A 12,772-nucleotide genomic window follows, 5' to 3' on the forward strand; every position below is an offset into this window, starting at 1 on the left:
CTCAACAACTTAACCAAAGGTCACCGAGCGAACTTCCTAGCAAAACCGAAAATAACCCACGAGGCGCGCACATAAACATTATCACAACAAGAAGTGGGAAGATAATCACTCCCCTGGCACCTATTCGGACTGAAGCACCCAAGGATTCACAGAAGGATGAGGCAGAAAATCCAGCAGAAAACCAAAAGTTACAATCTGACAGTCCTACTTGCCGAGTAGGACCGACGGACTCAGCGAGTACACCATCAAAAACCGTTGAGCAAACTCCTGAAAAGCCTTACCAGCCTCCAATACCATACCCAGCCCGAGCTAAGAAAGAGAAGCAGGTCGTGCTCAATGAAAACTGCTCCACTGCAATGCTAAATAAGCTACCAAAGAAGAAGGGTGATCCGGGGAGTTTGACCTTACCTTGCCAATTTGGCAACTTGGCTGCTATTCATGCCTTAGCTGATTCTGGAGCAAGTGTGAACCTTATGCCATACTCATTCTTTAAGAAGCTGGACCTCCCGGAGCCAAGGCCAATTCGCATGGCAATACATTTGGCGAACAAGACAGTCACCTTCCCAAGAGGTATATGCGAAGACTTACTAGTGAAAGTGGATAAATTTGTCTTTCCTGCTGATTTCATCATTCTAGACATGGAGGCGGATCCACAAGTACCAATCATCCTTGGAAGGCCCTTCTTCAACACGGCCAGCGCTATAGTAGACATGAGAGACTCAAAGCTCACCTTGCGGGTCGGAGACGATTCAGTGACATTCGGGGTGGACCAAGTTATGAAGTGTTCTAGGAGCAGTGACGGCACGACATTCTCAGTAGATATGCTTGACGAACTATTGGAGGAAGACATACCTGAAGATTCCAACAAGTTTACAGCTTTAGATGAAGCATTTGATCCAGAAAAAGATTTAATAGAAATTGAAAGACTGTTGGAAGAAGTAGAGTATGAAGAGCTAATGAAGCAATATGATAGTCCTACTCGCTAAGTAGGACCGATCTACTCGCCGAGTATATCTGAAGAAAAGTCAGAATTCGTGAATGCAGCCACCAACTCGCCGAGTACCTTACCTGCACTCAGGGAGTCCGTCACTCAGAACCAACGAACAGAGCTCAAAACGTTACCAGACCATTTGGAGTATGCTTTTCTGGAAGAAGGCAATCAAAAGCCAGTAATCATAGCCTCTGATTTGTCAAAGTATTTAAAGGAGGAGCTCGTGCAAGTGTTGAAGAAGTGGAAACGGGCCATAGCATGGAGCATCACCGACATCAGAGGAATAAGCCCATCCTATTTCTCTCACAAGATCAATCTAGAAGAAGGAGCAAAGCCGGTGGTACAACACCAAAGAAGGTTGAACCCGAACATGCAAGAAGTAGTCAAGAAGGAAGTGGTCAAACTCTTAGATGCAGGAATCATTTACTCCATTTCTGATAGCCCATGGGTGAGCCCGGTCCAAGTGGTGCCCAAGAAAGGAGGGATGACGGTCATAACCAACGAAAAGAACGAGCTAATCCCGACACGAACGGTAACCGGTTGGAGAGTGTGCATCGATTATCGAAAGCTAAACGATGCCACTCGTAAAGACCATTTTCCCTTACCTTTTATTGATCAAATGTTAGAAAGACTATCGGGCCATAGTTATTATTGCTTTTGTTGGATAAGGTGTCTAAGTCCATAACTATTTCTGGTATGTACTTGACCCGAACCGGCATGGTCCATTTGGGTTGCATGGCACCATGCAATTGGATAGACTAAATGAGAGAAATAACACTTGGAGATTATTAATATATTATAAGTTCTAATATATTAATAATATTATTTGATTAGTTTGATCAAGAATTAATTTAGAATTAATTAAGTGATCAAAAGATAACTAATTAAATATATGGGTTGATTATGTAAATCATCCATATCTTGTATAGTGGGCTAAAAGGCTCCATGGACTATCAAGTTGGGTTCCACCCATAGGATGCTCCATGGATGCTCCATGGGAGTTACAAACCCATGGGTCATGGAAATGAAGAGTCATGACACATTAGGGTTTAACCCTAGATGTGTCAACACTATATAAGTAACATGTTCTCCACCCAAAATCGGCTACACTAAGAATCAAGAGGGCTTGGCCGATTTTGAGAAGTGAGTATTTTCTCATAAGTTCTTCCAAGAGCATTTGGTGTTGTGTGAAGCATTTGAGGCATCACACTTGGGGTGCTAGGCTCACAAGGTTTCAAGGAACACAAACAACAACAAGGTAAGTTATTCTATCTATACTTTATGTTAAAATTGTTCCCCATGTATGCTAGATAGGAATATAACCTTGGAATTCAACTTTGCATGACAATTAGACAAACATAGATCCAAGGTTATTAGGGTTGCATGTACACTTAGGAAGTGTTAGAATGCTCAAAACCCATCAGTGGTATCAGAGCCTAGGCTTGTTTGTTCTTATTTGTGCTTAAAAGTTGAAAACAGAATCGGAAATCTTGCTGTCTGCGAATGGACCCGTCGAGTCTATAGGGGGGACTCGTCGAGTCCATGAGTATCTTCAACCAACTCGGCGAGTCAGTTTATGCACTCGGCGAGTAGGGTCGACTGAGTGCAGAATTTCGATTCAGTTGCTGGAAAATGAATTAGAAACATTACCCTTAACTGTTTTGGTAATTGAAAACTTGTTTTTGGTGGTGTAATGTCTTTGCTAATTCATTTACAACAACTAGTTATCAATATTACAAAGTTTTATGTAATTTTTGATTGTGTTCATATTCATGTTCTTGTTCTTATGATGTTTTAGGTGATCATAGAAATTATTTGTAACCTATTTGGTAGTTTAATTCTTGATCATAATGTGTTTTAATGGAGTCCATAACTTATCCTTAAGTTATGGAAAACCAAGAGTCACACTTGAGTTAAAACCATTAAGAAAACACAAGAGTTAGAAAAATGAAGAGTCTTCATTTTATTACTCTATTAAACTCATAAGTTACAAGAAATGAAAAGTTTTGAAAGTGACAAAACTTGCCCTCAAGTTTTGGAACAAGTAAAGTTAAGTTAAAACTTTAAGTTCCAACCCCTAGAATTTTAAAAGTTAAAATTCAACCCTTATACTTATATTATGATGATTTAATAATTATATATATATGTATAAGAATAAAGTCGTCTTACCGCTAGTACGCCTCATTCACGAAGCCAGTCTATAAGGTGGGTATAAGGTTGTTGCCTATAAAATGGTGACTTAATGGGTGAATATTCTCACCCACCGCTTGCTTGACTGGTGGAGGGTCGCTAGCCGAACGGGTAAGACAAGGACTTATAAATTCTCATTCAAAGTATGATGAATATAATAAAGTAACTAAATGTTTATTAAATTCCCAATCTTAGTTACTTTAGGAAAAATGTGAATAAGGTGCTAATCCATGAAATTACACTTTACACTTTGTCTGAGTCGTTGGTGGAGCGTGTGTGGTTAACCGGCACACTAACTTGGACTTAACAAGGTAGGTAAAGGGTGACTTAAGGTTTATTATAGTATCGGTGGAGCGTGTGTGGTTTACCGGCACATCGATTGAGTGATAAACTTTAAGGGTACCAAGTGATTTGCATGGTTACTTCACACCTCGTTTTGTGATCCTCGGCATCCCAGTCACAAAACCTGGAGGGCACTCCCGAGATTGAAACATGCCTTTGAAAAGTTCATTGGATCTCAAAGAATCTAGAAATTTCTAAAACCAATAAAAACTAAATATTTAATATTTCGGTTTTCGTGGTGGAAATTGGTGAATCGTCATTCACCTACCTTTCAAATATGGTATAGCTTAGATTACGGCATACCTCCTCTAAGTTATATTATATTGTGATTGGATCCTAGCCTTAATATTACATTTGGGTGTTTTATTAAGGACTCTCTTAAATCTAAACTAAACTTGTTCTTCTCTTTCAGATGTCTTCAAACAATGCTTCTGGCTCGAATCCTAATGGCTCCTTTACTCTTATGAGTCTGTGTGGGAAAGTCACCTTTGATGGATCCAACTTCAATAAGTGGATCAGAAACATCAGGATGATTACCCGCTACGAGGACAAAGAATATGTCCTTGACAAGGAGCTTAAGGAAATTGATGAGTCCACTGCAACTCCCCAGGAGATCGCTGACTTTCATACTCATGAAAGAGATGCAACCAAGGTGGCTTGCATCATGTTAGCCACCATGACAGCTGAACTCCAAAAGTCTTATGAAGATTTCTACCCTTATGAAATGCACCAAGATTTGATGGAAAGATACCATCAAAGTGCACGACAAGAGAGGTACGAAGTCATCTGCTCCATGATAACAACCATGATGAAGGACGGAGAGTCCGTCACGAGCCACATGCAGAAAATGCAAAGGTATGTGGATCGTTTGCTGAAGCTCAATGTGAACTTCCCTGAGGAGCTTGCAATAGATATCATTTTGCACTCCTTACCATCGTGCTATGATCAATTCCGCATGACATATCACATGAACAAGGAAGAGGTCACCCTCAGCAAACTTCAGGGACTCCTCAAGACCGCATAAACAGGTCTTAAGGGGAAGTCGGTTGCTATCACTCCTACTCCAGACTCAACTCCGGTCTTGGCAATCGGGCAAAGTCGAGGGAGGAAGAGAAAGAGATCTTCAAAGGGTACCAAGGCTCGGACCCTTGATGGCTCTTCTTCAAGTGGAACCAAGAAAGGTTTCATTACTCCTTCTTCTGACCCAAAAGAGGCTGAATGCTTCTATTGCCATGAAAAAGCTCATTGGAAGCGGAACTGCCCAAAGTACCAGCAAGATGTGAAGGATGAGAAAGTCAAACCCAACCATGCAGGTATTTACACTATCATTTCTAATAACTCACCCCATTCGAAATCTTGGGTCCTTGATACCGGTTGCGGTATTCATATTTGTTGTGACTTGCAGGGACTAGAAAGAAGTGAGAATGTGGAGCAAGGAAGAATAAACTTAATAATGGGGAATAGGAAAGTTACACCTGTCACCAAGATTGGAGTTTATACTTTATCGCTAAGTAGTGGGTTAAATTTAGATTTGAATAAATGTTGTTATTCGCCAAAAATGGCAAGAAATATTATTTCCTTTCATGCATTGTACAAACAAGGTTTCACCTTTTCGTTTGATAATGAAGTTGGTTCGATTAATGCTTTCTTTAATAATGTACTGTATTTTAAAGCATTACCTTGTGATGGTGTGTATGAAGCTGTATCTATTGTAGATAACTTAGGAAATAATGTTTTGTGTATTGATTCTACTAATAATAATAACTTGGATAAAGCATCATTATGGCATTGTCTTCTTGGACATATAAGCAAGAAACGCATAGGCCAACTCCAAAAGGATGGAGTCTTGGAGTCGTTTGACCTAAACTCAAATGATAGTTGCGAATCATGCTTACTTGGAAAAATGACAAAGTCACCCTTCACAGGCTCGTGTGAAAGGGGTGAAGGTTTGTTGGACCTTATACACACGGATGTGTGTGGACCATTCAAACATGCCACAAGAGATGCTAATCGTTATTATTTGACTTTTACTGATGATTACAGTAGATATGGATATGTCTACTTAATCAAGCATAAGTCAGAGACTTTCGAGAAGTTTAAGGAATTTAAATAGGAAGTCGAGAATCAATTGGGCAGGAACATTAAGATGCTTCGATCCGATCGAGGTGGTGAGTATCTTAGTTCAGAGTTCCTCGACTATCTAAAGGAATGTGGGATTGTGTCACAATTGACACCTCCCAGGACACCGCAGTTGAATGGTGTGGCTGAGAGGCGTAATCGAACCTTGTTGGACATGGTTCGTTCCATGATGAGTCGAGCTTTGCTACCAATCTCATTCTGGGGGTATGCCTTAGAGACTGCCGCCCATATCCTTAATCTAGTCCCTACAAAGAAAGTTGCCAAAACTCCTCACGAGATGTGGACTGGTAAAGTACCTAAACTAGACCACATCAAGATTTGGGGATGCGAGGCTTTCGTGATACGCGAGACTCATGATAAGCTCGAACCCCGAAGCGAGAGGTGTATTTTCATCGGCTACCCACAGCAATCCTTTGGTTACCTCTTCTACAGACCTAGTGACAATGTGGTCTTTGTAGCAAGAAGAGGAGTCTTTCGAGAAAGAGAGTTTATAAGCCAAGGAGACAGTGGGAGGCAAGTTGATCTTGAAGAAATTCAAGAGTCAAGTGGTGAAGGAACTTCAAACTCTAGCCCTCAACCTGAGGAGGAAACTCCTGTTGAGCCAATTGACGAATCTGTACCTCTGAGGCGTTCCACGAGAGTTAGGAGTGCACCTGAGCATTACTATGGATTCCATATTACTGCAGAAGGTGAGACACTTATTAGTGATGAGACACTAGTAAGTCAATATGACCCTAACAGCTACGAGGAAGCCATGGCGGGCCCCGAGTCTGCCAAATGGAAAGAGGCCATGGATAGCGAGATACAATCCATGTATGACAATCAAGTTTGGAACTTGGTTGAGAATGTACCAGGTCGAAAGACTGTAGGGTGCAAATGGGTCTTCAAGAAGAAGACCGACATGGATGGTAAAGTACACACTTATAAGGCTAGACTGGTTGCAAAGGGCTTCTCTCAAATTCCTGGAGTGGATTATGATGAGACCTTTTCTCCGGTAGCCAAGATTAAGTCTATTCGGGTTCTGTTAGCCATAGCCGCATTTCATGACTATGAAATTTGGCAAATGGATGTCAAAACCGCTTTCCTTAATGGGAAGTTGGCTGAAGATGTTTACATGAGTCAGCCAGAGGGTTTTGTCAGCAACGAGTACCCTAATAGAGTGTGTAAGCTTGAGAAATCCATTTATGGATTAAAGCAAGCACCTCGCAGATGGAATCTTTGCTTTGATGAAAAGGTCAAGGAATTTGGCTTTTCTAGGAGTGAAGATGAATCTTGTGTATATGTCAAGGCTAGTGGGAGTATAGTTAGCTTTTTGGTATTGTATGTGGATGACATACTACTCATAGGAAACGACATTCCAACCCTGCAGGAAGTAAAGTCCTGGCTTGGAAAGTGTTTCTCTATGAAGGACCTTGGTGAAGCTGCCTATATTTTGGGGATAAGGATCTTGAGAGATCGGAGTAAAAGACTAATTGGACTTAGTCAAAGTACCTACTTGGAGAAGGTTCTGAAGAGATTCAGATTGCAAGACTCCAAGAAAGGAGAGTTGCCCATCCAGAGTAACGCCAAACTGAGTAAGACACAAAGCCCTAGCACTGAGGCTGAGATAGCAGAAATGAGTCGAGTACCTTATGCTTCGGCTGTAGGTTCGATCATGTATGCTATGACGTGTACTCGACCTGATGTAGCCTTTGCTTTGAGCATGGTTAGCAGGTTTCAGGGGAACCCTGGCAAGGCACACTGGACTGCGGTAAAGAATATTCTCAAGTACCTACGAAGGACTAAGGACTGGGTCCTTACCCTCGGTGGGAGTGATGACTTGAGAGTTGTAGGGTATAGTGATGCTAGCTTCCAGACTGATAGGGATAACTTCCGCTCTCAGTCGGGCTGGGTCTTTACCCTAAATGGAGGAGCAATTTCTTGGAAGAGTTCCAAGCAAGAGACAGTGGCAGATTCTACTTGTGAATCAGAGTATATTGCAGCTAGCGAAGCGGCAAAGGAGGCGTTATGGCTGAGGAACTTCATTGGAGACCTTGGAGTTGTACCAGCTATTAAAGAGCCGATGGAAATTTTCTGTGATAGTGAAAGTGCTGTTGCCTTAGCCAAGGAACCAAGGGATCACGGGAGATCCAGACACATCGACAGAAAATACCATTTCATCAGACATCGGATCGAAGAAGGACTCCTCGTGGCAAAGAGGGTATCATCGGATGAGAACCCAGCAGATCCCCTCACGAAGGGACTGACTCGGGTTAAGCATCTCCAGCATGCTCGGAGCATAGGGCTGAAGGATGATATTAGATTTAGTAGTTAGATAACCTCGAAATTTGTAAAGTGTAATTGACATTTGATGATGAATAAAAGTGTTTTATTTATGAGTAAAGTGTTGCTATCTCTTGTCAATCGTTTACTATATTTCTTTTGCATGTTTTGACTTCCAGAATAATTTTGTTTGGTATAACATATTATTCAAACCTCCACAGTCGGTCATATGTCAGAAGTAGGTATGAATCAAGACTGTCATGTTTGGTTGTAGAGGTCTGGGACAAGGCTACAACAATCATGAGTGCTCATAAGTTCTAAGCATTGGACTCAACCCACGCTCACTGGAATCACTTCATGGAATTCTATATCGAGTGATCGTGAGACGGTAATATCATATAAATCTTTAAACCTAGAGATATGATTTGTTACTTACAAGTTGGTTATGCATTGATTGTACGAAAAACGCATTGGTAACTCGATGTTATAAAATCGTGCTCTTGTGTGTAATTCAATGAGTAGTAGAACAAACATATGAGTCGAAGTTTATCTGTTCCTTCTTGGATTATAAGCTGATATCTGGGCCCCTCGATGATTTTGTTTTGACCTATGTACCGGGCCCGGTCAGAACTAAATTGATGTGTTCAATAAAGTTCTTTGTCAAACAAATCGTAAATCGGGAAACAAATGTTGGAAAATAAGTAAGACATTGTTCCATGTATTTGTCCGACTGATATCTAGAACAGAGGATTATATGATCACTTATCTTAAATGGCGTACCATCATCTTCTCAGTTTCGAGAAATCTTGTAAAGAGCTACGATTGCCGATCGGTTCCTGAAGTCATACTTGCAGTAATAGTTATTAGACTTATCCAAGTGGGAGACTGTTGGATAAGGTGTCTAAGTCCATAACTATTTCTGGTATGTACTTGACCCGACCCGGCATGGTCCATTTGGGTTGCATGGCACCATGCAATTGGATAGACTAAATGAGAGAAATAACACTTGGAGATTATTAATATATTATAAGTTGTAATATATTAATAATATTATTTGATTAGTTTGATCAAGAATTAATTTAGAATTAATTAAGTGATCAAAAGATAACTAATTAAATATATGGGTTGATTATGTAAATCATCCATATCTTGTATAGTGGGCTAAAAGGCTCCATGGACTATCAAGTTGGGTTCCACCCATAGGATGCTCCATGGATGCTCCATGGGAGTTACAAACCCATGGGTTATGGAAATGAAGAGTCATGACACATTAGGGTTTAACCCTAGATGTGTCAACACTATATAAGTAACATGTTCTCCACCCAAAATCGGCTACACTAAGAATCAAGAGGGCTTGGCCGATTTTGAGAAGTGAGTATTCTCTCATAAGTTCTTCCAAGAGCATTTGGTGTTGTGTGAAGCATTTGAGGCATCACACTTGGGGTGCTAGGCTCACAAGGTTTCAAGGAACACAAACAACAACAAGGTAAGTTATTCTATCTATACTTTATGTTAAAATTGTTCCCCATGTATGCTAGATAGGAATATAACCTTGGAATTCAACTTTGCATGACAATTAGACAAACATAGATCCAAGGTTATTAGGGTTGCATGTACACTTAGGAAGTGTTAGAATGCTCAAAACCCATCAGCTTTCTAGATGGATTTTTGGGTTATTTTCAAATACCCATAGACCCAATGGACCAAGAAAAGACCACATTCACATGCCCAATGTAACGCCTGTGTTTCCGGGCTTGCCATTTTTAGCAATGTAATGGTCTAGGTTAACCTTTGTAACCCGTTTTGAAATAATAAGATTGTATTATTTGAGTATTATGTGTTTTGTGCTTAATTGCTTAATTATGTGGTTTGATTAATTAAGAATAAAAAGAGTAAATTACACGAATGGTCCCTATGGTTTAGGGTAATTTACACGTTTGGTCCCTAACTTATTTTTTTAATTCGGAAGGTCCCTACTGTTTGCTTTTATTACATGTTTGGTCCCTACTTTGTGTTTTTGTTATGTGCTTGGTCCCTGTCTTTCCTAAAAATATTATTATTTAAATAGGAAAAAATAGTGGGATAAGTAAGGTAAGGTGAGTGGGTGGAATTGTGGGTGTGTTTATCTAAATAAATTAAAAAACCAAGGGAAAAATAATCTTTTTAACTAAGACAGGGACCAAACGCGTAACAAAAACAAACAGTAGGGACCTACCGAGTTAAAAAAATAAGTTAGGGACCAAACGCGCAAATTTCCCTAAACCATAGGGACCATTCGTGTAATTTACTCGAATAAAAATAAGCGTCAAAATTTAAGTGTAAAATAAACTTGATATCTTTAGATAATGTTGTAGTAGTTGAAACAAGGTTTCCGGAGATATAAAGAATGCCGAAATCCGAGTTATAACGAGGAAGTTATGACCTGTCAAAGTTTCGCGACAGAACCGGCAACGCTGATTAACGTAAAAAGTGAAATTTACGTTAGAGCGATACTTAGCCTTAGTGATCTAAACGAGAATAGAAGATCTCGTTGTTAGTATCAAAGCGATAAAAAGTTAGGCGAGAACGGACGTCAAACGAAAAAGTTATGAATTTATAACGAACTTTTCTGTCCCGGCCTATTAAAAATAAATAATAAAAATAAATTCAAAATTAGCCGACGGAGTCTAAACGAAAGTTGTAGAGCATAGTCTCACCTTTCCGTGGATATCAAGAACGTTGAAAACGGAGTTCATATGAAGAAGATATGAATTTCCGAAGTTTATTAATTAATTTGTATTTATTTTTAAATCAAAATTCGGAAGCATTATCCGAAGGTGAGTCACAGGTCTGATCCGACTTACGTGCCGCGTAAGTGAGTACGCCCCGCGTACTCCGAAAGTGTCGACATCGCAGCAAGTGGCTTCGGATACGTAAGCGATGACGTTTCTCGGACCAGTACGCCCCGCGTACGAGAGGCTTCCAGCCTCCTATAAATAGGATGCGAGGGGTCCGGGTTTAATTGCTAATTTCCTCTCGTTTTTGTGCCGAAGCTCTGTGTTTTTACCCCTGAAGCCATCCCGAAGCCCCGGTAATATTCCCGAGTCCCGAGATCCCGAAGATCCCGAGAAGTGCGGTTTCCGAGCCGAAGCTCTGCCCGCGAGAAGTTCGATTTTCGTAGAGATCTTCCAGATCTGCGGAGGATTATTAATTTTGCGAGTCGTAGTGCTGTCCGATCATCTTCTGATCATGTGAGTGTATACTACCTTTCATAAACGCAATAATAATACAAGTATGGTTCGAGGGTATTAAGTTTATTGTCGTTTATACATGTGAATGCGTTGTTACTTTCTCATAACGTATAACTATGAAGTATTTTATACGAGATACGTGTTATGTGTATATTTTGTTGTTATGTGTGTGAATGTATATTCACTTTCTTCTATCTTACAGATTTGATTATTTCTATACGAAATACGTGTTATGTGTGTGTGCCTCATCTGTTATATGGAAAATGTATTGATCAAGCATGCTATACAGGTTTTAAAAATATGTATAAAAATGTATGTTTTTATCTACTAATATGTTGGGTAGAACATGGGTAGATAGTTGGTGTGTAATAAACAGATGAGAGGCCTCGTTGTTGTTTTGATCCAGTCATCTAGCGGAATTTAGATGACGACCACGGACTTTTCTAGACAGTCTGATGGAACGCTAGCAGGCTCATAACCTGTAGGTGTTAATGAACTTGGGTGTTCATTCTCTGTATTCCATCCCCCTCATGGTTGCCTTATTTGACTTATATTGTTGAGGAACCCCCGCAGCATGTGTTGTCACCCCGATGAAAATATTCTTAGATTAGGTCCCTTGTGTTAGTTATTTTAGGGACGTAAAGTGAGAATAACGGAAATGGGTAACTGGGTTATTGTTGGTTGATAATAATTAATTTAATTATTTATTGTGGGTTGAAAACCCTATATGCTCACCAGGCTCCCAATCCTGAACCACTCAGTTTTATTTGTATTACAGGAAGTGGCGCAAGGGCGTAAGATGGATGAACCATCAAGTTGTTTTGTTTACAAGTCTATATATGTATATATTTGTTGAATGACTTGTAATGTTATCGTTTATGCTTATTGGTCTATATCGGAACATGACACCCCGAGTTTTGATTATATAATGAAAAATACATTTCTTTTATGAAATGCTTTGGTAAACATTGTTTTATCATGTTTTGTTTTTGGGAACAAATTCCGCAACTCTTTCAAATCAAAAGGATTTACTCTGAAAATATTTAAAAGCATAAATGAAAATCGGTCTTTTCTGGCCGAGATTTTGGGGATGTCACACCCAAGTGGGACTTTTGCCTATAGACGCATGCCTTTTGGGCTATGCAATGCACCTGCGACTTTTCAAAGGTGTATGACAGCTATATTCCACGATATGGTGGAAAAATTCATGAATGTTTTTATGGATGACTTTTCCGTTTTCGGATCTTCTTTCCATGACTGTCTCACAAATCTTGACTCAATGCTTGCTAGGTGTGAGAAAACCGACTTGGTCCTCAATTGGGGAAAATGTCACTTCATGGTCAAGGAGGGTATAGTTTTGGGCCACAAAGTTTCCAAAAAGGGAATTGAAGTGGATCGGGCAAAGATTGACACCATTGCCAAATTACCCCCACCAACTAATGTGAAGGGCATTAGAAGTTTCCTAGGACACGCAGGTTTTTACCGGCGTTTCATAAAAGATTTTTCCAAAATAACTAGGCCTCTAACACAATTATTACTCAAAGATGCACCATTTAATTTTACTAAAGAGTGTTTAGAGGCATTTGAATTTTTAAAAGAAAAATTAACTAATGCCCCG

The 12,772-nt window shown here is 39.9% G+C and overlaps 1 protein-coding gene across 1 annotated transcript; it reads left to right on the forward strand.

Annotated features, from left to right (window-relative positions):
• Positions 1-527: 527 nt before the first annotated feature.
• Positions 528-986, forward strand: LOC145002962 (uncharacterized). Its single transcript, XM_078962140.1, has one exon. It carries the CDS (start codon positions 528-530, stop codon positions 984-986), a length of 459 nt encoding a protein of 152 aa, XP_078818266.1.
• Positions 987-12,772: the final 11,786 nt, after the last annotated feature.

Source organism: Lactuca saligna, chromosome 6, assembly GCF_052625555.1.
Source record: "Lactuca saligna cultivar CGN05327 chromosome 6, ASM5262555v1, whole genome shotgun sequence".
NCBI lineage: Eukaryota > Viridiplantae > Streptophyta > Magnoliopsida > Asterales > Asteraceae > Lactuca > Lactuca saligna.